General features: G+C 51.0%; 3 protein-coding genes across 9 annotated transcripts; 1 reads left to right on the forward strand and 2 right to left on the reverse strand.

Annotated features, from left to right (window-relative positions):
- Window positions 1–1,009: 1,009 nt before the first annotated feature.
- Window positions 1,010–4,297, reverse strand: C2H1orf35 (chromosome 2 C1orf35 homolog). The gene is made up of 9 exons (XM_030241613.2): window positions 4,077–4,297; window positions 3,322–3,455; window positions 3,075–3,228; window positions 2,948–2,993; window positions 2,779–2,861; window positions 2,616–2,688; window positions 2,202–2,281; window positions 1,778–1,936; window positions 1,010–1,611 (listed from the first exon to the last, which is right to left on the reverse strand). Exons 2-9 carry the CDS (start codon window positions 3,413–3,415, stop codon window positions 1,365–1,367), a joined length of 936 nt encoding a protein of 311 aa, XP_030097473.2. The 5' UTR covers window positions 3,416–3,455; window positions 4,077–4,297; the 3' UTR covers window positions 1,010–1,364.
- Window positions 4,298–4,440: 143 nt separating this feature from the next.
- MRPL55 (mitochondrial ribosomal protein L55) lies at window positions 4,441–6,566 on the reverse strand. Of its 6 annotated transcripts, none has more exons than XM_030241598.2 (4): window positions 6,536–6,566; window positions 5,677–5,761; window positions 5,128–5,311; window positions 4,441–4,647 (listed from the first exon to the last, which is right to left on the reverse strand). In XM_030241598.2, the coding sequence occupies exons 2-4, from the start codon at window positions 5,697–5,699 to the stop codon at window positions 4,504–4,506; spliced, it is 351 nt and encodes a 116-aa protein (XP_030097458.2). In that variant the 5' UTR covers window positions 5,700–5,761; window positions 6,536–6,566; the 3' UTR covers window positions 4,441–4,503. The 6 variants fall into 6 exon arrangements, with proteins under 6 accessions (XP_030097458.2, XP_030097453.2, XP_030097449.2 ...); XM_030241593.2 differs by having other exon boundaries at window positions 6,487–6,560; XM_030241589.2 differs by having other exon boundaries at window positions 5,677–5,789; window positions 6,536–6,553.
- Window positions 6,567–6,572: 6 nt separating this feature from the next.
- On the forward strand, window positions 6,573–17,739 carry GUK1 (guanylate kinase 1). Of its 2 annotated transcripts, none has more exons than XM_030238364.2 (8): window positions 6,573–6,692; window positions 11,980–12,093; window positions 12,828–12,869; window positions 13,601–13,697; window positions 14,937–15,075; window positions 16,282–16,366; window positions 16,669–16,754; window positions 17,561–17,739. In XM_030238364.2, exons 1-8 carry the CDS (start codon window positions 6,650–6,652, stop codon window positions 17,594–17,596), a joined length of 642 nt encoding a protein of 213 aa, XP_030094224.1. In that variant the 5' UTR covers window positions 6,573–6,649; the 3' UTR covers window positions 17,597–17,739. The 2 variants fall into 2 exon arrangements, with proteins under 2 accessions (XP_030094224.1, XP_018764663.1); XM_018909118.3 differs by lacking the exon at window positions 6,573–6,692 and adding an exon at window positions 9,705–9,838.
- The last annotated feature ends 9,417 nt before the right edge of the window (window positions 17,740–27,156 follow it).

The raw sequence follows: 27,156 nt of genomic DNA on the forward strand, positions 1-27,156 counted from the left end.
ATCTCCATCCAGCCCAAAGCTTGGCACTGAAGGTGGCATGTGGGAGCCCACAAGAGACCAGGACTCTGGGCTTTGTGGGTTTCTTCCTCTGCTTGCTGTGCTGTTCCCACTCTCCCATGGCTCCCTTTTCAGCCTGCTGCCCAGTTCCCATGAGGCACAGTCCTGCTCTGGGATGTTTCCAACAGGCTCCAGCCAGTTTGGACCCCAAAATCCCATGGAGGTGACCCCAGGCTCAGCCTGGTGAGCACCAGCAGGGGCAGAGCTCCTGGTCAGGGAGTGCAGGGGCTCGGGGTGCCCCAGCTGTGCCCTGGGGATCCCTGGGATGGCTCAGGAGCTGCAGCTGCTCACAGCACGAGGAGCAGCCCTGGTGCCAAGGGGCTGCCAACCCCAGAAATCGCATTGGGGTGGGATCACCGCAGGCTGTGAGGGCTCTGCAGCATCTCCCACTGCTGGGACAGAAGGGCTTTGTAAGCTCCTGAGCACTGTGCCACTGGGCTTTTGTCCACCAAGACACACAAACCCTCCCTGTCTTCAATTGCATCATTAATTACACAAATGAGAGTCTTGTGCTTGGCAGCGATGCTCCGGAGCTGCTCGGGACACCCCCTTTCCATTCGGATCAATATTTCTATTTATTGGTGTAAGATTCCCCTCTTTCAGTATGCCAAGAACATCAATAATCACATGCTGAGGGTCCCAGTCCTGGATGGGAATGGAGTTTACTGCTCCCTGGGGTGGGGGGATGTGGCCAGGGCAAAAGCCTATGGAAGACACCTGGTCCCATCCATTTCCTTCCCATAAGCTGAGTATTAATTAGGTGTCCAAGGCCAGGTGGGACAGGGCTTGGGGCAACCTGGCCCAGGGAAAGGTGTCCCTAGACTGGAACTAGATGAGCTTTAAACTCCCATCCATGCAGCTCATGAACTCAGGGAATCTTTAAAGAAAGAAACTCTTCAGCCACTGCACTGGCAAGCACTCAAGGGCAGGGAAAGAAGACAAAACCCCATCGTAATAACAATAATAATATTAATCTCTTCCAAAGTCTATCCATAAACACGAGGTATCCACAGCATTTTCAGCACCACAGCCAGAACCACCCCAGCAGCAGCCCTCACCCAGAGCATCCTCTGTGCTCACTCCTGCCTGGATGGATTTTAGGGGGTGAGGGGAAGGGTGCCCAGGTCCTGCTGCCCCCACAGCCACTGGTGCTGCCCCTGGGCAGGCAGGGAAGGGGCTGCTGGCACCACAACCTTATGCCCTTTGCCACACTGCCCTGGCACCCGCGGGGCTGCGGCCTTCTTAATTTAATCACTTAAAAAATATAAATCTCTGGAAGATGTCCCTGAGACAACCCAGGCTCCCTCTCAGTCCTCCGAGTCGGTGTCATGGCGCTGCCGGACCCCGCGGGCCGGTGGGGAGCGGGACCGGCTCCTCTTCCTGCCCTTCCTCCGCGGGGACGGGTGGCGGCCGCGGCCGTCCCTGCTCCGGCTGCGGCGGCGGGCGGGGCTGCGGCCGCCGCTGCCGCTGCTCGCCGAGGATTCCGTGTCGTGCCGCCGCCGGCTGCCGTGCCGCGGCGCCTCCGAGTGCTGCGGCGTTTTCCTGCGGTGGTGCCTGCGGGGACAGGGGGGATTCCAATAAGGTGATTCTGGCGGTGAAAAGGGGATTTTGGAAAGCCAGGAGATGCCAACGGAGCATCCTGATGCCAGCCATGACCACGTGGCTCTCCTGAATCCTTCCTCCCGTTTTGCACTGCTGCTGCCCCATCCAACTCGGCTACCTCTTATCCCGATCCGGAGAAGAATCAGAGGATGAGGGGGCAGCATCCTTCTTGGAATGCTTCTCCTTGTCCTTCTTCTTCTCCTTCCTGTGTTTCTTCTTTTTCTTGTTCTTTTTCTCCTTCTTCTTCTCCTTTTTGGATTTTTTGCTGCTCTCAGGTCTGCAGGGAAGAGATCAAGCAATGAGAATCCCTGCACTGTGCATCCCTCTGGCTCCAAAAACTCATCCCCCTCCCTTTTTCCAGGCACATCCCACCACATCCCTCCCTTGCCAAAGAGAAGCCCACAGAGGCTTTTGGGGATGATTCAGAGAGATGCAAAACAAGCCCACTGCCAAACAGAGCCAAAGAAACATTTTGTAAAATATTTCCCATAAAAACCAGGGCATTTCTGGAGGTTTCCCACCAAAGTGGGAAAAATCCTCACCGTTTCTCCTCCACCTGCTCCTCCTTTTCCTGCTTCTTCTTGGAGACAGATGTCTCTGGGCTGCTGGAGACTTTCTGGTGCTAGGGTTGGAGAGGGGGAAAAATACAGAGTGAATCCATGAGCCCATAGCTTGTAATTACAAGACAAAGGGTTTTTCTCCCTTTAAAAATTAAACTTAGAAAAAAAAATTAAATTAAATTTTGGGAAAAAATTAGAATACCCTCAACAGCTGCTTCCAAGTTGAAGCCCCACAAATGACCTCTGTGCCAAGAGGACACAGGAAACTCCTGCAAGTCTCTGTGCTACAATACCCAGATGGTTTTTTAGATAAAATATTCCAAGTGAGGGGCACTGCTTTTTGCCTTTTTCCATCTATTTTTGAACCTCCCAAGGACAATGTGACTGGCACCGTACCGTGAAGACCGAGAGCCCCATCTTGGCCGCCTCTCTGTCCTCCTTGGAGAGCATCACCCTGCCAGCGCTGCCACTGCAGAGAGACCACAGAAAAAAGCATAAAAACACTAAAATCAAACAAATAGTTGTGAAATGTGTGTGGGATCCTTCCCTTTCTCCTTACCTGGAGCTGCCCAAACCCACCACCCGATCCACGTCCTTCTCGTCCCGCTCGCCGCCGTCCCTCTTGCACACCTCAGCCAGGTCCTGTGGGGAGGGGGGACAGTGTCCTGTGTGTGTCCCCAAAATCAGAGCCCAGGGGACACTGTGGGGATGTGTGGTGCCCCTGTTACCTCTTTGCTGAGGCCCGTGGGCTGCCTCTTCAAGCTCTTGTAGCCCCTATAAAAACAGGAATAGGTGATATGTGTGTGGGGACACGCACCTGGTGGTTTTTGGGGATTTTGTGGGGTGGGGACTCACAGTGCTGCCATCATGGCCTCCTGCTCAGCCAGGCGGACTGCAGCCAGCTCTTCCTCCCGGGATAACGGGGGCCCCGTGTCCTTCTTGCCCTTGGCATACCAGGTCAGGTCCTTGCCCTTCTGCCACCGCCCCACCGGCGCCATCAGGGAGTTCCCTGTGGGGAACAGTGACCCCCCTTCAACATCATGGCACCCCAAAAACACACAAGGGACAGGGAGGGTGAGATTTGAGCAGGATCAGCCTTTACCCAGGTAATTCTCTCGCTGTTTGTCTGTCTTGACATCCTCCCAGCTGAACTGGTCCTGGCCCCCCCGGACCCCGCCCCGGGAGGAGCCGAACATGGCGCCGCACCCCGCAGCAGATTTGGGGGGTTCTGGTGACCTGCAAAGAGATCAGCCCTGGGTTTACCCACTCCAGATCCTCCATCAGCTCTGGGGAGGCTCCTGAAGGTGCAGGGAAGCAAATTTGGCCCCCCAGGGGGGAGTGGATTAACCAAAGGCCTTTGTTGGGTTGTTACAGGCTGGAAGCGGGGCTCATAACCCGGAGGTCGGAGGGGGTGCACAGCCTAGGGAGGGTCCCAGCCTGGGGGGACATTGCTGGGTGGGGAGGAGGACTTAGGGCAGCCCCAGGGGGGGTTTCAGAGCCTCAAGCAGGGTTTTGGGCCAGCAGTGGGGCAGTGACAGCTTGGAGGATTCAGGATCTAGGAAGGGTTTGCAGAGCAAGGAGGGTTCACAATCTGTGGGGAAAGAGTTCAGGACGAGAAGTGGGAAGGCTCTGGGTCTGCGAGGAGGTTGCAGGGTTGATGGAGGGGTTTAATGGCCGCATGGGGGTTCTGGGCTTCAAGGGGGAGGGTTCATGGCCTGGGGGGGTTCAGGGTCTAGGAGGGGGCTCACAGCCTGGATGGGATGAAAGCTGGAAAAAGGGATCATGGCCTGGGGGTGGGCTGGGCGGGGAGGTTGTACTGCTCGAGAAGAAGCTACACGGCCCGGGGTGGGACATTACCTGGGGGAGAGTTTCAGGATCTGGGAAAGGGTTCAGAGCCGGGGGAAGCTGCAGGGCCTGAGGTGGGAGTTTGCCCGTCCCCGAGTAAAGCAGCGCGGGGCGCTTTCCTGCAGCCCGAGCCCCTCCGGGTTGGGGAGTGCGAGGACCGGGCGGGCCCGACCCGCGGGGCCACCTGGAGCCTCCAAATCCCCAAATCCAAATCCCAAACCCGCCCCGCTCCCCTCACGCACCTCCGGCCGCCGGGAGCGCGCCCGCCCCGCCGCTACCACCGCGGGCACCGCCGGAGGGGGGGAGAGACGGGCGGTACCACCGCGCGGCTCAGCGCGGGGGGGAACCCCGCAAAGCCGCACCGCCTACACAAGGCTGTACTTGTGTATTTTTATTTATACATTTATTTTTACATTTAAACAATTCTGGTTTCAGCGCTTCACTTCTTCCAGAACTTCTTGTAGGTGTCCAGGTCGATGCCCTCGAAGGTTTCCTCTTCCTTGGCCTTAGGCTTGCTAGGGAATTGCCGGCGCAGACGAGCCTTGCGCTCGGCTTCGGGCAGCGTGTTGCTGTCCAGGGGCATCTGGGGACACGGGATGAGACCGTGAGGACACAGTGTGACATCCCTAGGACACGGCATGAAAGCCCTGGGACATGGTGTGAGACCCCAGGGACAAGGGGTGAGCTCCCAGGATGTGGTGTGGAGCCCTGGGACAAGGCAGGAGACCCCTGGGACATGGTGTGAGATTCCCCAGGGACAAGGGGTGAGCTCCCAGCACATGGTGTGACACTCCCAGCACCTGCTTCCCTTCTTCCAGCTTACATGGTAAACTCCCAGGGACACAGTGTGAGCTCCCAGGACACGGTGTGAAATCCCTGGGAGAAGACATGAGACCCCTGGGGCATGGTGTGAGATTCCCCGGGGACATGGTGTGAGACCCCAAGCACACAGGGTGCAATCCCAGGGACACACTGTGTGCCCCCTGGGACGCACCATGAGCCCCCCGGGACACATGACAAGCCCTTGGGACCCCCATGCTCCCAGCCTGCCGTTTCCCCGTACCATGAGGATCCTCTTGGGCTCACTGTAGCGCAGGCGGACGGTGGAGCCGTCGGTGCTGACGAGCAGCAGCGGGTACTGGCGGCCGTAGCGCTGCCGCTGCAGGTGCCCGATGGCCGCGCGGTTGGAATTGCTGCGGGCGCTGGCAGCGAGCGGCGGCCGGGACGGGGCCCAGAGGCGCAGGGCACTGCCGGGGGAAGGGGGGAGAGGGCCGGTGTCACCGTGAGGGTGACGGAAGCTCCGGCCAGTGTCACCGTGAGGGTGACGGAAGCTCACACCAGGTGTGAGGGTGACGGGAGCTCCAGCAGGTGTCACCGTGAGGGTGACGGGAGTTCCGGCCGGTGTCACCGTGAGGGTGACGGGAGCTCACACCAGGTGTGAGGGTGATGGGAGCTCCGGCCGGTGTCACCGTGAGGGTGATGGGAGCTCACACCAGGTGTCACCGTGAGGGTGACGGGAGCTCCGGCCGGTGTCACCGTGAGGGTGACGGGAGCTCCGGCGGGGAGCTCCCGGTGGAGAGCCGCCGCTGCCCCACAGGCACCCCGTGCTCACCTCAGTGCACGGCTCGCTGCCATCGCAGCCCGGCTGTGAGGGACGGGTCTGGCACACGGAGCAGGGGACACAGCCTGGGGACAGCCTGGCGACAAGGAAAGGTGCTGGGGTGGCTGTGGGGTGACACCGCCGTGTCGCCATCGCTGTGAAGCTTCCACATCCCCTCCACAGCACGGAGCAGCCCCATGACAGCTCCGGCCATGGTATGGCTTCCCCCGGTCCCGCAATGGTTTTGTCCCAGGTCTCCCCCGCCCTCGCAATGGTTCAGCCCCACTATGGTTCCCTCCATTCCCGCAATGGTTTAGCCCAACCACGTCTTCCCCTGCCCAGCCATGGGTCATTTCCATGACAGTTCCCCCCTCTCCCCGTCATGGTTTAGCTCACCACGGTTCAAGCCGATCATGCCTCCCCCCACACCCACCTTGGTTCAGCCCTCCCGCCTCTCTCCAACCATGGTTCAGCCCCACTCTGGTTCCCTCCCATTCCCGCCATGCTTCGGCCCAACCACGTCTCCCCCTGCCCAGCCATGTGTCATTTCTATGACAGCTCCCCCCCTCTCCCCGTCATGGTTTAATCCCATCATGCCTCCCCCCCCACACCCACCTTGGTTCAGCTCTCCCACCTCTCTCCAACCCCACTATGGCGCCCGCCACCCCATCGTGGTTCGGCCCAACACCGCCCCCTGCCCTGCCCTGCCCCGCCATGGTTCAGCCCATGTTGCCCTCTCCGTTCTCCCCCAACACTCCCCCTCCCATCACAGCCCTGCCCGTGCTGCTCCCCCCGACCATCATGGTTCAGCCCCTCGCTCACCCCCCCCGCCCGGCCCGCCGCGTGGTCCGTCCCGCCGCCCCGCACTCACGTGACGGCGCACTCCCCCCTCCCCCCTGGGCCCCGCCCCCGCGGTGACGTCAGGCGCGCGGCGGTGGCGGCGGGCGCGCGCGGGGGCTGCCGGGACCGCCCCCCCCATCCCCTCATGATCCTCGGGCGGATGCGCGGGGCGGGCATCGCCCGGGCGGGTGAGCGGGGATGGGGCCGGGGCTCGCATCCTCACGGGGACCGCGGGCCGAGGGGCACGGCCGGCCACGGGGGGCCGAGACCCTCACAGGGGCCCTGGACAGAGGGGGTGTAACCAGCCTGAGGAGCTCCGTCACTCACAGGGGTCCTCGGTTGAGTGGCCTCGGGGCGTTCAGCCCCTCACGGAGGCTTGGAGTGAGGAGTCCTGGCCGGCTCTGGGGTTCTCAGCCCCTCACAAGGGCTCTTGGCTGAGGGCGCTCAACCTGCCCTGGGGTGCCGAGCTCCTCAGGGGTTCCTTTGCTGAGGGGGCCCGGGGTATCAGCCCCTCTTGTGGGCTCTGCATTGAGGAGTCCTGGCTGGCCTTGGGGTGCTCAGCCCCTCTTGGGGGCTCTGCATTGAGGAGTCCTGGTGGCCTTGGGGTGCTCAGCCCCTCTTGGGGGCTCTGCATTGAGGAGTCCTGGCTGGCCTTGGGCTGAGAGGGTCCAGCAGGCCCCAGGATGCTCAGCTGCTCAGAGGGTCCTGGACTGAGGGCCCTCAGCCCCTCTGGGAGCCCTGAGCTGAGGGGTCCCAGCTGGCCCCAGGCTCTGAGTGCCCCACGGGTGTGCCAGGGCACCGAGGTACCGACCTGGGGGGTGCTGATCCCCCACCGGACCCTCTGATGATGCCCCCCACCTGGCCCCGGGGAGGCTGAGCTCTCCCTGCTCTGTCCTGTGTTATCCATGTGTGATAGCTGAGGGGATGGGACAGGTCACAGCCCCATCGGGCTGTCCCCAGGCTGGCTCTGTGCCCTTCCCAACATCCACACTGGGTCCCCATGGCTGAGCTGCTCCAGGGTGGCTCCGAGGTTTCCCTGGTTGGATAAACTAGACAGGGATGTGCTTGTGGGGGTTGTGGGCACCGTGGGGTGAGGTTAGAGGGTTTTAGGGATAAGCATCTCTCAGATATCCTAACACAAACACCTGTGGGGAAGGGGGATGGTAAAACCACACCTGCGTGAGCTTCACCTCTCTAGAGGTTTTCCCAGGTGTGTAAACTGGTTTCATCCTCCTGGTGGGTTCAGCTGCTCTGGTTTACAGGAGGACATGGTCTGGGAATAATGGGTTTGGACCTCTCTGATTTCTGCAGTGACCTTGAGTGAGTGGTTTGTGTTCTGTCTGCAGCATCACCACTCCCTGCAAGCCAGGGCTGCAGCCAGTGGAGAGGCTAATTAGTGCTTTGTAGGTAATTGTTTCCAGGAAAAAGGTGGCTGAGCTCCAGCCGTGTACTGCTGTGGGATGCTCTGCTCCTCACAGATTCACAGAATGGGTGAAGTTGGAAGGTTGGAACCTCCCTGCAGATAATTCTCTGTCTGTCACAGCAGGAGTCCTCTCCCTTTTTGGAACCTCTCCCAAATCTTTCAAAGCTGGGGGTGGCACCTTTTTTAACAAACCTGCTAAAAATAGGGGGTGGGATTATAATCCTAATCCAGGAGCCCTTTCTCAAGGCTCCAGGGAAACCGTGCTTTAATCTTCTTTTCTTCTTCATAAGGTGGCTTTGCCTTCCCTGTAAAGCCTTGCTGCTAATCAGTTTTAATTTGTTTAACTCTTGTGATGTCTGTCCTTTGCTTCCCTGGTTATGTTGCCACCTGTGAGGTAAAATCCAGGGTGAATTTAGCAGCACAAGCAGACCAGGAGCCATTCCTTGCCTTGGGGACAGCCTCCTGTGACCACCTTGTCTTTTTGCAGCTCAGAGGGGTTTATGTGGCTGTTTGTCACATAATTATCTCCCACACCTCAGTCTCAGGTGTGGGAGATAATTAATATTGTTAATTGGTTGGGCTGTTCTCTTGCTGATCAACTCTGCAGTGGTTTTGGTGGATTAGGCTGGATCCCAACCCATTTTTAGGAAACCCTCTGTGCTGGATATTTGCAGATTGGCTGCTCTGAAACTGCCAAAATCTGACAAAAGGGGGAAAAAAAATTGAGCTTCTGCCTAAAATAAATCCATCTTTGTGGCACTCCTGCTGCAGCCAGCTCGGAAACACCGATGTATTCCTGGAACAGGAAGAGGAGAAAGAAAAAAGAGGAGAGAGAAAAAAGCCCCATATCCACCAGATCTGGGGTTTTGGGGGTTTCTTGTTGGTGGCTGGGGAGCAGGGAATGAGGGCAGGAACATCGTGGGATTGCCCTGGGAGTTGTGACTGCTCCATCCCTGGCAGTGTCCCAGGCCAGGCTGGACAGGGCTTGGAGCAGCCTGGGACAGTGGGAGGTGTCCCTGCCATGGCAGGGGTGGAACAAGATGAGCTTTAAAGTCACTTCCATTCTGGAATTGTATGAAATTCCCAGTTTGCCACCTTTCCTCCTGTGAGGGCCCAGCCCATGATGGGATCCCATGGGAGGGGAAGTGCCTTTTGTTCCCTCTCAGTTTTCCTCTGCAGATCTGCAGCAAGAGAAGGGATTCACAAGGGAGGCAGAAGGAAACATCTGCAAGTCTTTAGGTTTATTTTTAGCTGTTTTGAAAGAAGTGAGACGTGATCACAACCCAGGTGTCTTTTCTCTTAGGTAGGAGGATTTTGGGGAAGGAAAAGGGAGTGGAGGGGAGGAGGGGGTCCCACTGTGGGAGTGGTTTGGATCTGTGAGCAGGAGAAGGAGTTTTCCTGTCGTGGAGCTGAAGTGAAGCTGTGTGGATTTGGTCCAAAGGAAGAGCAATGCTCCTGCAGAAGGAAAGTGCCTGGAAGTGTTCCAGGTTGGATGGAGCTTGGAGCAGCCTGGCCTAGTGGGAATTGTGCTTACCCATGGCAGGGGTGTGGAATTAGATGATCTTGGAAGGTCCCTTCCAACACAAACCCTTCCAGGATTCTACACAGACCAAATCCTTGTGCCTGCAGGGACAGGAGCAGCTTTGCTGTTTTCCATAATCCCAGCCCAGCAAGGACTGCCACCCCTCAGCCTTTTGGGGATGTTGGCTGCAGCTTTGCCAGCCAGGAGAGCAGGGAGTGGAGGAGGAACCAGGGGAGATTAAAGCTCAGCAGGGTTGTTCTCATTGGCCACCTTCAAATTGCAGCTCGGTAATTAAGGCTTTAGGAGCTCACAAATAGCCCAGCTCTGTCCCCAGGAGCCTGTGCTGCAGCCACTGCTTTCCTTGGCTGGAAAGGGAGCACAAGGAAAAGGTAAGGAAGTGTTGGAGCCTGCTCCCAGCCCATTCCTCTGCCCCCTTCCCAGTTTGTCTGGAGTTGAATGGAATTATTGGAAGTGATTTGGGCAGCTTTAAATTTCTGCTGGTGTTTGCTAAGGGCAGGTGAATTTCTGAGAGAGATGAGGGGAATCTGGGACTGGGATTTGTGCACCCAGCACAGTTGGGATTCTTCTGGATCCCAGCCAGAAGGAATCCTTTTCCTTCTGGCTGGGATCTGGGACTGGGATTTGTGCACCCAGCACAGTTCTTGTTGGCACAGCTGGGTCCTGGAAGGGAACCTGGAACACCTGGAAATCCAGGCTGATACCCCAGTGTCACTTTTGGGATGCTTGTGGAAGCTGGTGTGTGATGGAGCAGCATTGTCTGGGGGCAGATGTGTTGGGATGTCTGAAGGGGATGAATTTGTGTGGAGTGTTTTCCAAGGAATGCTGAGGGCTCACCTGATGAAATTATGTGGGACAGAAAAACTGTGAGGAACAAAGAGAAGAAAATGCTTTGGGTGACTGCTCTGCTCCCTTTCTGCAAGCACTGAGTAGCATTTCCCTGCTGAACATTTAGGCAAAACCTGTGTTTTTTGGAAATTACAGAAGTTTAAGGACCAAGGGAACGGTAGGAAAGCCCCCAAAGGACTGCCTAGAGTTTGTTCAGCCTTCTGTTTTTGAGGTGATGGAGCCTAAGAGGGCACTGTAGTGATGAGATTGGTCCTCCCATGATTTCATCTCTTGCATCTCTGAGGCTGCAGCACTCGGAGGGCACTAAGCAAAAAAAAAAAAGGAATAAAGGAATTTCCTTATGGATGATTATCGACCGTGGGTGTTCTCACCGCCCGCGCTGCCGCTGTTGGCCCCTCCTCAGCCTTTGCGCGTTAAACCCCGTCCCTTGGCGCAGCCCGGGATGAGCTGCGGTCAGACGAGGATCCTCGGGGAGCAGAGGGAAAAGTTGTGTAATTCTCTGTGTCGTGCTGCCCGAGGGAGCAGGGATTTAGGGCTGGAAACGCGTCCTGCTCCCGCAGCGGGGTCAGGGAGAGGGAGCCCGGCGGGATTAGCCTGTGGCCGCTCTGGTGAGACAGCATTTGGCTTAAGGCTGTTTGAAAAGTGATGTGTAAGGTCAGGGTGACATTGCTATGAGCTAATTTAAAATGGAAAGGCATTATCTGCCTCTCGGCTGGTGGCTCCCCAGGCCACACCCAGCCCGGGAGGCTGAGGAAATCATTTTATTGCTTGCTGAAAGTAACTTCTTAAATAGGAAGGACTTGCTTGATTTGTCCCACTGTTGCCATCACTTCTGGTTTGGAAGCTGCTGATAGGTGAGGGTCTCCGTGGTACCCCCACAACTTTACACAGCATTTCTTCTTTTTCCCATGTGGATAATTAACCTTTCTTCCCCTCCAGAGACACAGGAACATGAAATTATCTTTTTTCTTTCTTTCTTTCTGACTGAAGAAACAATTGCAGCAAGTTCTGTGTGGCCCCAGGCTGCAGTTTTTTCACCTGTACCAGGAACTGATCTCTGGATCTCTTTCTTTCTTGCCATGAAACACCTGCAGATGGAGTTGGTGCTTCAGGAAGTGTGGGAATAAACCCCTGAGCCATTCATGGCAGTGATTGCACCTGAGTTCACATGCTGTTGCAAGGGTTTGGGGGTTGGTGATAGAAACTTTTAGGTGCAAACTCTCCTTGAAGCTCCTTTCTCCCTGTGAGAGGGACTGGGGCTGTATCTCTGTCCCAGGATTCCAAATGTCACCAGGCACAAATAGGATTTTGTTCCTTTTAGAGAGAGTTTTCCTTAGGATTTTGGTCCCAGTGAGACCCAGCTGTGATGGAAAACAGCTGGCTTCAATCATCCCAGTTTAGAGGCAGCTAAATCCCAGTTTCCCCCTTCTTTGGGTTACATCCTATGAGTTTAACCTCAGTCTCCTGAGAAATGTTTCTACACTCCCAGTGCTTTTTATCAGCTCTGAGCTTGTGATTTTGCATCCTTTCAGCTTTTGCTGCATAAATTTGTACCCGAGGGTAAAGGACTGGTGCTGTTTTGAGGGGCTGAGCACTCCTGAGAGTGCACAGCTGCGTTTCCATGGATGTTTCTAACCTGACTCATTTTTCTGTCTCTCCCCAGTCATGCAGGGACCAAGGCCAGTGGTTCTGAGTGGCCCATCAGGTGCAGGGAAGAGCACTTTGTTAAAGAAACTGCTCAAAGATTATGAGAACGTCTTCGGCTTCAGTGTCTCCCGTGAGTATCCAGAGCTGGGCTCTGGAGGAGCTCAGCAGGGCCAGCTCAGAGCTGCCTCTATTTATATCCCACATGATGGTTTCTCATGGCTTGGCTGTGTCCCAGTCTGCCTGTGGGCTCTTGGGGATGTTTAAATCATTCAGGGCACCTTTTACTCCTGGTATTGAGTGGTGAGTCTAAGCTTTGTCTGGAGTAGGACCTTTCCAGGTTTAGTGACTCCCCAGGTGTCTAAACACAACTCAGGAGAGGAAACAAAGTTCTGAGTGATTCTTGACTGTGAAAATAAGAAAATCCCCGCCACATTTCTGCTTCAAAAGCCATTTGAGTTTTCAATTGAGCTGTGCAAGGTGTTTTTATGTCTATTTCCAAAATGTGTTTTATTGTCCCAACACTTTGTGTACTGCAAGTAAAATCTGTGCTTTGAGATCTGGATTTACTCCACCATGAAAGAACAAAATACTAGATGTTTAAAAATCTAATGCTATGGGAGGAGAAAGAAACTTAAAAATATCCATTTTGTGTGTGTCATCCTATGCTCCTTATTCAACTGCATCTCTCATCTCACTCCAAACTAAACCTTGTTTTCTCCCAAATTGCCTCTTGGTAGAGATTTTTTTCCTTGGAAATCTATGTGCCACTTGGATCTTGGCATTTCTTTGATCCTGCAACACCCATGGGTGATGTACAGAATTTACAGAGCTGGTTTTTCTTTTTTTTTCTTTTTTTCCCTGCAGATACCACAAGGCAGCCAAGACCTGGAGAAGTGAATGGCAAAGGTGAGCCTTTTGCAGTCAGGTCTGTCTCATTGGACTCTCCAAATAATTCAGGTTTTCCAAGCTGGGCTCTCATTTGAGGTACTGTGCTCTGAACTTGATTGGATTTTCCAAAGTTCCAGGTACTTCTGGGGAGATATCTCCAATGGCCACTGCTTTGGGAAGTGCAGCTGCTTAATGAGATGGTTTTAGCTGTATCAATTGCTTGTGCCCAGCTGTTTTCTCATGTATTGGCATATTTAAGAAACAACCAAATGAGGTTTGTTCCTAATTTCCAGTGGCAGATTTCCCTCTGAAGTGACAGAAAGGAATTTCATCAGAAGATAAATATTCCTTTTAGTTAATTTGGTTTTGGTGTTCCCTTTTATCTCCCTCTCTCTCATTCCATTCTGGTCTTTAATTAGAAATCCTTTCAAATGAAAGGCTTTACCATTCCTGCTCTAATGTGTCCCACACCTGGAGGCAAGGGGGGGAGAAGTTCCCAGTGCACCAGGAATGGGAAAGGATATGAAAAATGGGGTAGAGCAGCATTTTTGGCCACACAGAAAACTCCAGAATGTTTTGAGCAGATGTTGGGACAATTGGTGTGGAAGTAGGAAGTGAATCCTTGTCTAAAACAGATTTTTAGTGTCTTCTCCTCCAAAAACCTCCTCCTCCAAAGGTGTATTTTTGACTGTGAACTTTGCCTTCAGAATGTTAATTTCTGTCCATTTTCCCCATTTTCCCTTCTCCAGATTATCACTTTGTGACCAGAGAGGAAATGCAGAAGGAAATTGATGCTGGTGAATTTATTGAGCACGCGGAGTTCTCCGGGAACATGTACGGGACAAGGTAGGTCAGCTGTCCCTGCCTGTGTCACAGGGGCTGCAACTGGATGGTCCTGAAGGTCCTTCCCAATCCAAACTATTCTGGGATTCTAGAAAATAAATTCAGAATCTCTCCAAGCCCCTGAGGATGTTCCTGCTCACATGTGGGATAAAATGGATAGTCCCTCATTCTTAGCAGAAGAGTTGAAGTTCTCACCAATCCTTTCTGCTCTCCTAAGTCATCAGTGGATTATAAGAAATTATTACAAAGCTTGAGGCAATTCCCAATGTTGGGGAAGAGAAATTGTCTTCACAGCATATAAAAGCCACCACTTAAAAAACTAGGTGGAGAATTAAGTGCATCTTGTGACCCAGATGGAGCATCCATGTCTATCCAGCATCCTTCAGGAGAGCATGTGGAGTCAGCGGATCTCTGGAGAAGGGGAGTTCTCAGTGCTTTTGCTTTTCAGTGAAGATTATTTCCATGTTTGTCACAGAATCTCAGGATGGTTTGGATTGGAAGGGCCCTTTAAGATCATCAAGTTCCACCCTCCTGCCACTAGCAGGGAACTTCCCTCCAGGTGGTAAAGCTCTGCCAAGGCAGGAGTTTATGCACATCCCTCCCATCCTGTGAGATAGTCACACGTGATACATGCCCACACCTTCCAGCATGGCTTTGCCAGCAGCTCCCTGCTCCACCCAGAGCAGTGACACTTGGAGAAACTCCTTATCAAGAGCAGAGCAGGCTCTGTCCCCTCCTGCCGCAGTTTGGGGAGCCCTGTGAGGTTCCCCCGCTGCTGGAGGGGACACCCCACTCCCCCGTGTCACTGTCCTATTTTAGGAAAAATCACTTTGCCAGGATTTTTCTCCTAAGAAACCTCAGAAAAGAAATGTAAACAATAATTATCTGATTGCTTGGGATGTGCTCTGGAGGTTTCTCACCAGCAGTTGCATCTTGGATTGGTTCCATGTGAATTGTTTTTAATTAATGACCAATCCCAGTCCAGCTGTGTCTGGGCTCTGGTCAGTCATGGGTTTTTATTGTTCATTCCTTTCTAGCCTTCTGATGTCTCCTTTCTCTTTAGTGTAGTTTTAGTATGTAATTTTCTTTTAATATATATCATAAAATAATAAATCAGCCTACTGAACCATGGAGTCAAGATTCTCATCTCTTCCCTCGTCCTGGGGACCCACAACAACACCACGACAATTAATAACCACAGCCCTGGGCTCTCTGACCCTTCCCTGTGTGCTGTGTCCCCAGTAAAGGAGCTGTGCAGGCCGTGCAGGCCCAGAACCAGATCTGTGTCCTGGACATCGACATCCAGGGCGTGAAGAACATCAAGAAGACGGAGCTGAACCCCATCTACATCTCAGTGCAGCCGCCGTCCATTGAGATCCTGGTGAGCGCCCGCCTTGCTTTGCCGTTAGCACTTAGAGGTAATCAGCAGCCACGGCTCTCCCTTCCCTCTGCAGGGCCCTGCTCTCCGTGGGGAGGACATTCCCAAGCATATTCCTGTAGGAGTGTGCCACAGAGTGACAAAACTGTCCGTTGTCCCCTCAAAAAGGAAAGAAGCCCAGAAGTTTCTTTCCTTAATTAGGTGAAAAAGCCACCTCACAGGTTTAGGGGATTTCACCTCAAACTTGAAGATAGCTAATTGGACAGAAGCTAAAAAGTCCTGCCTGGACAATTTAGTAGAAAAAGAAGTTAACAAAGAAACTAATGGCTTTTGTGAGGTGTTTTACCAGGAGCAAGACCTCTGGCACCTGGCTTGGTTTTTCTCTGTTTGTTATTTTGCCTTTTAATAAACCTTTTTGTTTCCAACACTGCAACAGAAACCATCCTGCTGATTTTTATGCCTCCAAGGGTAGCTGAGCTATCTTGGGTGTGAAATAGACCTCCAAGAGCTTATGGGACCTGGCTCAAGGAGGTGACTATAACATATCTCCACCCAGCCTTTGACTCTCAGGACTAAATCTTCCTGTGTTTTGTTTTTTGAGTCTTTCCTCAGTGTTTTCCATGCCTTGGTTATGGACTGCATTGCAGCATGGCCAGTCTTTAAAAGCATTAATTGTGCTTCATGCTGTGCTGAGATTTGCCTCCACAGTTAATATTAAGCCCAGCAAGGCTGGTTCTGTGCAGTATCTTAAATTCTGTGCCCCTCTGGTCTTACCCTGTGTAAGTGATTGCAGTGGGACTCCTGCAGCAGTGGTTCAGAGAGGGATGAGGACAGGTGAGGACAACTCCTGACTCTCCCCTCTTGCTCTCAGTACATCAGGCAGGCTCTGTTTCTCGTTGAGTTTGTGGAGGAGGAAGCCAGCAGCACCAGATGCCAGAGCCCAGCAGAGAAATCTCATTTCCAGCAGTACCTGGAAAAATAAGTAAATGACAGGGAGGTAAAAGAAACCTGGGGCCCTGAACTGTGGGTAGGAGATCTCAAGCCCAGTTTGGCCACTGGTTTGCACTGGGCTGTAAGTGAGGCCCCTCACCCTTTGCAGGGTGTTCTCACGTGCCTGTGGTCACAGACAGCACCTGCCTGAGGGTGGGGGTGGTTTGTGCCTGCAGCTTTCAGAACGCTCATTTCCTTCATGTCTGTCCCTGGGTTTAGGAGAAACGACTACGGGACCGAAAGACTGAGACAGAGGAGAGTTTACAGAAGCGTTTGACTGCAGCCCGTGTGGACCTGGAGCTCAGTGAGTCCTCAGTGCTGTGTGCACGGAGGGGGGTGCCTGGGGGATTTGGGAGCTGGTTTTGGTGGCAGCATCTGATGTGTGCTCTCCAGCAACGCTGGCAGGGCTTGCCATGAGCTGAGTTGGATCACTGCTGCATTTCCCACTGCAGTTCCTTGGGGGAGGTTGGCAGAGCAGTTCATTAGCAGCAGCTGATCTAATAATAATACTAAAAATCATATTAAAATGCCACGGGCCTTTGTGCATGAGAGCTGACACAGGGAAGAAAAATTGTCCTCTAACTCTGACCTCATCTCCTTCCCCAGGTAAAGAGCCTGGGCTGTTCGACCTGGTCATCGTTAATGATGATTTAGAAAAGGCCTATTCTGAATTGAAGGAGGTGCTGCTGGAGGTGAGTCCTTGGGGATTTTCTCCACCTCATTCCTGGGCCAGATAGGTGAGGGTCTGTTCTCAGGCAGCCACAGAAATGTCACCTCATCCAACATTTGGTCTGCTTTGAGCTGCTGAGGGACAGATTGAGTACAAGTGACGATGGATCAGAGAGCGGGAAATGAGTCCAACACAGTCCTGAGCTGAGGCAAAATAAACGTTCATCCCTGGGTAGCAGAGAAGGGGACTCCTATTTCTGGAGCTTCCAAGTCAAACCTGGCCCTGTCCCTAAAGGTGAGCTCAGGTCCTGTGATGTCATGGAACTGGTCTGAGTTTTTGGTTGTCACCATGATATTTTCAGAAAAATCCCTTTGCCAGGATTTTTCTCTTGAGAAGCTGAGAAGCCTCAGAAAAGAAATGCAAACAATAATTATCTGATCGCTTGGGTTGTGGTCTGGAGGTTGCTCACCAACAGGTGCATCTTGGATTGGTTCCATGTGAATTGTTTTTTATTTATGACCAATCCAGTCCATCTGTGTTGGACTCTGGTCAGTCTGGGTTCTTATTATCATTCTTGTTTAGCCTTCTGATGTCTCCTTTCTCTTTCTTTAGTGTAGTTTTAGTAGATAATTTCTTTCAATATAATATAACATCCTAAAATAATAAATCAGCCTTCTGAGAACTTGGAGTCAAATTCTCATCTCTCACCTTGTCCTGGGACCCACAACACCACAACAGTTGGTCACTCCTGGTCTCCAAAGCTGTGCAACCAAGAGTTGTTTCCCAAAGAGTGGCAGATTCTCAGTCTCTTTCCTGATCTCCTTGCAGGAAATCAAGAAGACCGAAGAATCCAGGAAGTCCTGAGCTGGCCCTGCTTGGGCGTTTCAATTTTGCACATCATTCCCGAAGCTCGCCACAGCGTTTTATTCCAAAAGACATTCCCTTTAGGCTGCTCCTACCCCCAACCCACCCTAGGATGTTTATATTAAAAAGGAAAGAAAAGGAAACCTGCTCATGCTTGTGCTTCTGTTCACTGCATGCTCGGCACATGCTCCCTCAGGTTTGTGCCTGGATTCTTTGGGAGCTGCTGAAGGGCTGAGCCCTCCTGGACAGCTGTAGAGAAGCTCTTGGGCTGATGTGCTTGGAGACAGCAATAAATCCCTTTTCCTAGGGGGACTCCTCTGCATCCAGTAGCTGTTGCTTGTACAGGTCTCTGTTCTGAGACCTAGTGAGCTTTGTACTTCTTTTCCCAAGTTTTCTTTAGCTTTAATATTGATGTTTTTGTGAAACTTCTAAGCCCTTTGCTCCCTCCAGCAGAACACATCCTGAGTGTTCTTGGGTTGGTTTCTCACACTGTGAAAACTGTGGGGACAAGTGGGGAGAGCTGGGGGTGCTCACCTGGAGAGGAGAAGGCTCCAGGGAGAGCTCAGAGCTCTGCCAGGGCCTGAAGGGGCTCCAGGAGAGCTGGAGAGGGACTGGGGACAAGGGATGGAGGGACAGGACACAGGGAATGGCTCCCACTGCCAGAGGGCAGGGATGGATGGGAGATTGGGAATTGGGAATTCCTGTCTGGGAGGGTGGGGAGGGGCTGGGATGGAATTCCCAGAGAAGCTGTGGCTGACTCTGGATCCAAGGCCAGGTTGGACAGGGCTTGGAGCAGCCTGGGACAGTGGGAAGTGTCCCTGCCCATCCAGGGGCTTGGAACAAGATGGGCTTTGAGTTGCCTTCCAACCCAAACCCTTGTGTGATTCCATTCCATGGAATGACCAGTCTGTCAGAGCTCCTGTCCTACAGGAGGTGACTTCAGATGCTCCCCCCAAACCACACAGCCCACTGGGCCCTGCAGTGCCAGGCTGGGATATTTTCTCACCCAAACCACATCTTACCAGTGAAGATTTGTTTCTAAATACTCCATTTTTGGGTTTTATCCTCTTCACATCTCATCCCTCCAGTTTATCCAGCTGCTCTGCAGTACCTCTTGGTCCAGGTCATCTCCAAACCTCCATCCTCCACTTTATGGGGACAACAAGCAGAAACCCCCCTTGGGCCACCCTTTTAGCACCTCACATTCACAGCCATGATTTGATGATTACTTTGCTCATTTGCCTTTCTTTGACTGGTTTGATAGATCTTGGATTTCCTAGAAAATATTGCTTCCTGTTGTGGATTTCCCACTCCTTGCTTCTGGAATTGGCTAAACAAGCAGGAGAATCCAGTGTGGATTAGTGGTGTGAACCACGCAGGCTTTTCCAGTGCCATCAGGTGATGGGCTCTGATTGTTGGGCTCTGATTATTTTTCCTTCTGAATCGTGGGATTTTGTTACAATTTGCGGGACGCGTTTGCAATGGGAAAAGGTCTCCCCTAGATGGCAGACACGGCAGCGGGAAGGCGCTGGAGTCGCGGAGCAGCAGAGCGGGAGGCGCAGGACACGGCGCCCGCCTCAGTCCGGGGCTCTGCGGCCACCGCGTGGCACCTGCGGGGCTGTCACCAGATGGAAGTGCCCAGCTGCTCCCTGCCCATCCCTCCTGCCAGCGCCCCCAGCCCGGCCCCGGCTCATCCCGGCGGGACAGGTGAGTGCCAACCCCGCGGAACGGGAGCGGGGGCCGCTCTTGGGAAACGGGAACAGCCGATCCTTTGGATGGTTCGTGTCCCCTTCCCTGGTGAAGGGGAGGGAAGGGGAAGGCTGAAATGTCCCAGCCTGGTGGGCTGTCCCAGCCTGGTGGGGTGCCCTGCTGTAGCTGCTGTGTGTGACAGAGCAGATGGAGAATGCCTGGAACACTGGCACTAATGTGAGGTGACAGGATCGAGGTGACAGGATGGCCACCGGGATGGCAGTGGGAAACAGAGGGAATGGGAGTGGGTAGTGGAGCCTGGCTGGTCCCCAGGCAGGTGGCAGAGCTGTGGAGCATCTTCAGAGAGTCATTTTGGGTGCCTCTCTCCAGGTTTGGTGTTTTGGAGGGGCTGTGCTATGCATCAAATTCTGAAGCTGGGTGGGTATGAAGGCACTTGTTGAAGTGAGTTTAATTCCTGCACCCTCAAAACTGGGATGTCTGTTTTGTTAATTGAGTTTGCAGCCATAAATGCCTCTCTGGATCCATGGGTTTGGTACTGGCTCATTGGGGTATTCCATTCCCACATCCCTGGGGCAGCCAAGGACCATGCTGAGCGTGGCAGGTGTCTATTGCTGGGTTCTCCACACCTGCAAACATCTGCTCCCAGTGCTCTATGTGAGGCTGGGATTGAGGTATCAGAGTGGAAAAGTGAGGATACAGGAGCCTTCCAGCCCAGGGCTTGTCTGTGATTAAAGATGCTCCTCCTGGAGGAACATTTTCCCACCTAGATCCTCCAAGCAGGAAGGTGCTGTTCCCCTCGCGGGGTACACCCAAGTGAAGGAACAGGCCTGCTCCTGGCTTGCTTCCAGAAATGTCAGAAATAGAGATTTTATATAACTAAATATTCACTGTTCCATCAGACTGAGATAAATTTGGACAGACTTCAGCTTTTTTCAGCTGGGATGCCTTGGGAAACATGGCAGCACCTACATCCCTGCAGGAGGAGGATGCTGTGGGAGGAAGAGGAGGGCAGGGGATGGTAAAAGCTGGGATAAAACCTGCCCTGGGAGCTCCCTTGTCTGTGGCTGAGGATATTTTGGAGCTGATGCCAAGAAAATAACAACGCCCCGTAGCACTTTTGCTTCAAAGCTGTTGCTTTGCAGTCATTGCATTGTTTTTTGCTGAATCCAGGCTGACATGCTGCTTTTGGGGCAGGATCTGATTGTTTTCCCACTTTTTTTCAATTGTCATGCCTACCCAAGCTCTTTAGCAATAGAAACACTCCTTCAAGGAATGAACGTGGGGTTTGAACTGAGATTACCTCTGCTCTGACCCAGCAGCACCAGCCCCTGCCTGGGAAGGATGATGTGCAGGGATTTAGGGGGGCAGGCATTCCCCAAAGCCCCAACCACCCAAGAAGAGCTGGAGCCACACTCAGGACCCCTTGAAGCTTTAGCCCAAAGCCCATTTCCCCCCATCCTGATGAGCCCAGGGACTCATCCTTGCCGTGGTTTTCCTTGGCATCTCAGTGCCATTGGAGGCAGCTCTGATTTTCAGGCTTCCTTCCATTCCACTGCAGAAAGGCACCGCGGGGCAGAGCTAGCCTGGCAAATAATTGGGCAGCTGGCGTAGAAAATGAGCAAGGAGGGGAAGAAGGAGCAGGAATAACCCTGATTTTCCTGCTTGTCCATCAGCATCCGCCTCGCTCCACGCGCATCTCCCACAGCAGCGCAGGGATTGAGCAGCCCAGGTATGGAAGTGTGAGGGGATGTGCTCGTGGTGGGGCACGGGGAGGATGTGCCATGGGTGTCTGAGTGCTGCCAGAAGTTATCCTGTGAGGAAAAACTCCTGGGATCTTCTGGAGAGGCTGTTCAGCAGGGGAGGCTGTTAATTCCCACCTCTTTTGGCAAAGACAGCTTTCCTGCTCCATCCAGGAGGGAAACATCTTCTAGGAAATCCTCCAGCACCCTGCAAGGCTTCAAACAGGAGAGCAGGGAGTTGGGGGTCTCATCCTCATCCCTCCACAGTGGAGCCACCTGCCCGTGTTCCCCAATACCCCAGGGTGCAAAAACCTCTGGCAGCTCCCAGCTGCTCCAAAATGGATAAAGAGCAGTGGAACTGCTGGGAGCAGAGGGAGATGAACTCGGGATGGATTTCCCCAGCCATGTGGATCCTGGGCTTTTTTCAGGAGGCTGCAGCTGGTCTGGGTGGTATCCTGATGTCCCTTGTGCTCTCCCACAGGACAGGGAGGTGATACCACGCTCCAGCTGCTGCCACCTCACACTGAAACTCCAGCACCACCAACACCCCTCACAGGTAGGTCCCATTACCCTACACCAGTCAAAAACCCTCCCTGTGATCCATGTGGGACTCAAATGGACCTGTGCCAGTGTCCCTTGGCCATGGCACTGCTCCTCCAGGGCTTTTGGCCCAAGCTAAATTTGCCCCTCCGGGGCTTTTCTCTGCCTGTGCTGCTGCTGGGAAGGAAGTTCAGTGGGAGGATGGAATTTTCTGCCGAGCCTGCCGTGGCTCTGGATGCTCCAGGCTGCTCGTAGGAGTTCTGCCGTGCCCATCAGCTCCACAAGGCTGAGAGTGGCCCTGGCAGCTGGCTCAGGGGGCTGTGCCTCCCTGCTGGGTGCTGTATTTGGGTCAGCCACATCGACTGGATGTGCAACTGTGTCATCCCTGGAGAGCGCGGGACACCGATCCATAGCCACGGCCGGCTCCGGCCGGGATGGCACGCACAGCCTGGCATCCTCCCCCTGCCCATCCCTGCCCAGCCCTGCTCCCAGCCTCCAAAACTCAGGAATCCACTACAGGCTTGGCTTTTTCCAGCAGCAGCAGCAGCTGTGACTCTGCTTGTCCCGGACGTGCTGCAGCCCTGTAAATAACCAGAAGCCATCTGCAATTCCCATTGTGCCGTGGCAACTGGTACAGACACCGCAAGGACCGGATGCTGGTGGAGTCAGGGGTGCATCTCCCTCCTGACTGATTCCTCTTTGATTCCTGATTCCTCTCTGTCCAGCCACAAAAAGGAGGGAAAACAGGATGTTTTTCTGGATTTTTCTTTCCCCATCTCCTGAGATGCAAGGAGGGGATAAAAAGAAGGGAGGCAGAAAAGGCAAAATTCCAGTATCCAGGTGGAGCTGGGAAAATATAAATTTATATTCCTCAAATTCCACATAGAGGGGTTTATTTTATTGAAACCATGTGGGAATAAGACCCCTGGGAGCTGGATCCAGTGGGCACAGGGAAGGTGCCCAAGTCACCAGCCCAGCATTAATTTGCAGATATTCCCTGAAGAATCAGGGGTTGCTGCTCCTGTTTCTATCAATTCTTGATGGAAAACAAAGTGTCCTTGTGGTGGGCATTGACCTTTAGGGATGGCCTGGCTCCCTGATGTGGAGTCAGCATGGAGGTGATGCAAAAACTCAAAAAGCCAAGAGCAATGCTCCAGTCACCACCAATGTGAGTGGATATGCTGGGTATAGGATGAGGAAATAGAGGAGATTTATTATTTTTCCTAGCTGGAAGTGCAGGATACATGCGCTGCATCTCTTGCTTTGAACATGGCTCAAATCCTGGGATGCCTCCTGGATGTGGGGGCATGGACTGGAGGGAGAAAACAGCACCCCAGTTTGGGTGGAGAGAGGAAACTGGTGCCACAGCCCAGAGCAATTGGAATTTGAAATAAGTTTTAAAGGATGATTTTATAAGAAAGACTGGCTATTTTAGGCAAATAGAACTTGAAAAGCTATAGTATAGTAGAACTCAAGTCATTTCAGATTAAGTGTTTACAGTATAGTGTGGTAAAAGTCAATAAATTAAGAAACACTTGTAATTAAAAAATAGTTTCTGATTATAATAATGTAAATTCTAACATCTGGATTATCTTACTCTTCACAAAAAAATTAAAAATAAAATTTTTTAAAGCACTTCTCAATTACTCCAAGACTAAAATAAAAGTTTTTAAAGCACTTCTCAATTACTCTAAGTAAAAAAACCCCTTAATGAAGCACTCTCCGAGGAGCAGCAGCCTCTCCCCGTGCCACCAGCCGCAGGAGCGTGGCCGGGGAGGGGACAATAGTGCCATTGAGGGGACAGTGGCACTGTGCTGCCGTATTGTGCCTGGCACAGAAGCCCTGGTGGGGCTGATGGGCTCCTCCTTGCCTTTGTTGCAGGGCCGAGCTGGTGCTGCCGGGCTCTCCTCCAGCCTGGGCTCCGGGAATGCGCTGAGCAGCCGCCGCTCGCCGGCTCCTTTTCCTGCCTGTGAGAGGTACGGCCTGGGGCAGCCCGCGCTGGAGAGCGCCAGGGTTTGGGGTTCTAGAATAGCAAAATGGTTTGGGGTTAGCTCTGCGATTCGGCATGGTCATTTGTTATTATGGCATAACATAATTATTTGTTATGGCATAACATAATCATTTGTTATTATGGCATAACATAATCATTTGTTATGGCATAACATAATCATTTGTTATTATGGCATAACATAATCATTTGTTATTATGGCATAACATAATCATTTGTTATGATATAAGATAACAATCATTTGTTATTATAACATAGCATAAGAATTTGTTATTATGATAGAACATAAGATAATGATTTGTTATTATATAACATAATAGAATTTGTTATTATAACATAGCATAGTTGTTATTATGACATAACATAAGAATTTGTTATTATGCTATAACATAATCATTTATTATAACAGCATAATTTACTATTATGGCATAACATAATCATTTGTTATACCAACATAATTTGTTATTATGATATAGCATAACATAATATTTGTTTTATATAACATGGCATAATATTGTTTATGGCATATATAATTGTTATTATGATAACATAACATAATAATTTGTTATTGTGATATAACATAATCATTTATTATAACATAGCATAATAATTTGCTATTATGGCATAACATAATCATTTATTATGGCAGAACATAATAATTTGTTATTATGATATAACATAACATAATAATTTGTTATTGTAACATAATAATTTGTTACTATGGCATAACATAATTTCTTACGATATAACATACTATGATGTTTTATATATAATTGTTATTATGCATAGTATAATTTGTTATTATGATATAACATATAATGATTTGTTATTATAACATAGCAAGTTGTTATGTTATGTTGTTATGTTATAACAAGTTGTTATGTTATTAAGGCATAACAAAAATTAGTTATTATGGTATAACATAAAATAACTTGTTATTATGGCATAACAAAAATTTGTTATGATATAGCATCACATAATAATTTGGTGTTGTGATATAGCATAACATAATAATTTAGTATTATGACATAACTTAGCATAATAATTTGCTATTATGTCATAACAGAATAATTTTTATTAAGATATCACATAATAGCATGTTATTATAACATAATATAATAATTTGTTTTTATTATATAACAATTTGTTATTATGGAATAACAAAAAATTATTATTAGTAGTATATAGCATAACATCATATGTTATTATAACATAATAATTTGTTATGATATAATATAATTTGTTGTGATATAACGTAATTTGTTATCATGGCATAACAATAATAAATTATTATGATAGAACACAATTTGTTATTATGCTATAACATATAATAATTTATTATAACATAGCATAATAATTTATTATGGCATAACATAATTTGTTATAATGGTATAGCATAACATATTTGTTATTATAACAAATTGGTATTTTGACATAACATAGTGTCATAATTTCTTATTGTGTCATTAATGGCAATGGAAGTAGAATTGATTTTTTATTTAACTAATACTCTAATTGGTTTAATTGTTTTTATGTTATGTTTGAGGGTAGCTGAGGCAGAAATTAAATTGATGTAAGTAATTTTGTAGAGGTTTAAGTCTTGAAGTTGTTATTATAGGTTTTTTTTATAATGATGGGTAATTTTTTTTTTAATGTTTTTATGTTTTTTTTAGTGTTTTTTATGGTTTTTCATTTTCACCTCCTAAGCAGGATGGGCCTGTCTGGGGGGGCACTGACAGGGTGGGATTGTGGATTTGGGAGCAAAACGAACTGGGGAGGGAAGTGAAGTTCCTCACCCCAGGAGTCGGTGTCACTGTTTCACTGATCCTTGCAATTTATTCTGTATTTATTCTATTTTGTGTATTGCATGTATAAAGGCAGCATTGGAGAGCCATGAAAATGATGATTTCTGTCTAAGCCTGCAAAATGTTTTGTATTAAATATTTGCATAAGATACAGAAATCCAACTCCATTGGGGTCTGGAGAATCCTTTAAAAATTGAATCCAGGATTTTGTTCAGAACCCTTTTGCACAGGGCTGAATGAGAGTTTGCTCAGAGTCTGATACAGAGCAGGGCTGAGATATTTTTTTTAGGAGCCTATTTAAGGTTGGTTTTGAGCTGTGTGGTTACAAAAAGGATTTCCCTGAGAATTTTCTTGCCCAAAATTCCTTGAAATCCTGGGCTGAACTTGGGGCTCATGACTGTGCCAAGGGCAGCAGCAGCTGCAGGAGCAAGTGCTGTGCTGCTGCCTCCCTCCTCCTCCTCCTCCTCCTCCTTCTCCATCCCTGGAGCATCCCAGAGCTGATTTCCTCTGGAAAACTTCTCCTGGGATCACATCACCCCTGCCCAGTCAGCCAGGCTCTTCCCAGCCTGTTCCTCCCCCAGAGCAGCTGGAGAGCAGAAACACGTTGGAGAAATTAAATTAGGGGATGAAAACTTGGCTGCCCCATCCCAGCTGTTCTGAGGAGCAAGGACATCTCTTAAAATTTCCTTCAGACCAGGAAAAACAAGTTATTTTGAGGAGTTTCACATGGTGGGAGCTGCTTAGGATGCACTGTGTATGTTCAAGAGATGAAGAGCCACCAGATTTTAAAGGTTGAGGGCCTTCTTCATGCCAGATTTGCTCAGTTTTGGGGTTTTCTTTATTTGCAGCCAGTAAAACCTCAGTGATTTGAACTCCTGGAAGCCAAATCTCCCCTCACAACACGGGGCCTTTAAGGAAAACATCAATTTTTGTGAGGTCAGCCAGAAAATCATGCGGGTTGGCAAGGGGAAGGAGCAGATGACGACGTGCCAAAGGTTGTGGCCTTTGCATGGGGCAATTATTTAATCCCTGCTTGTGGCTTTGAGTCAGGGGCAACATCCCCCCATCTGCAGCAGGGATGTGCTCATGGGGGAGAGAAATCCCTCTGGCAGAGAGCAGGAGGGGCTGGGGGAGGAGGAAAATGTCCCTCTGTCCCCTTCCAGCTGTTTTCCCTTCCAGCTGTTCCCCCTGCCCTGCAAAACGGGGTTGGGATAGGAGCCTCTGCTCAACAAAAAACGTTAACATTCAAAATTTCAGGCAACAGGCACTGCTTTGGGCATAAAAATTGAGAGAGGGGGAAATGAAGTTTTTTGGTGGTGCTGCAGTGTTTCACTGCAGCTGTGAGGACAGGGAGAGTTTGTGCCAACTTTCCACCGGGTTTGGTGCAGAAAGGAAAAGAAATCCCAAACAAGAAGGAAACATTCTTATCCAGCTGCAGCACCTCCGCTTCCCGCCTTCCTCTCCTGCTCCAAGGAGCTCTTTTTGCTATTTTTAGCCATAAACCCTTCAACTATTTGAATTATTTGATTTTTTTTTTTTTCCCATAAACACCACTCTGGGCTCTGTTAGAGCGAGCGCGTTGAATTCATCTCGCTCTCTTTTTTTTATAGCTTTTTTCACACGGGCTGGGAAGGAAAACCCCCCAAAAAATATCGAGGGAAGCAAAGGAATCCTCGGTGTTCTGGGGAGCTGGGATGCAGATCCAGAGGAGTTTTCCCGTCCCACGTCAGAGCGCGGCGGTGGCGGGCGGGAGGGAGG

The sequence above is a fragment of the Serinus canaria genome, chromosome 2 (genome assembly GCF_022539315.1).
Source record: "Serinus canaria isolate serCan28SL12 chromosome 2, serCan2020, whole genome shotgun sequence".
In the NCBI taxonomy this organism is placed as follows: domain Eukaryota; kingdom Metazoa; phylum Chordata; class Aves; order Passeriformes; family Fringillidae; genus Serinus; species Serinus canaria.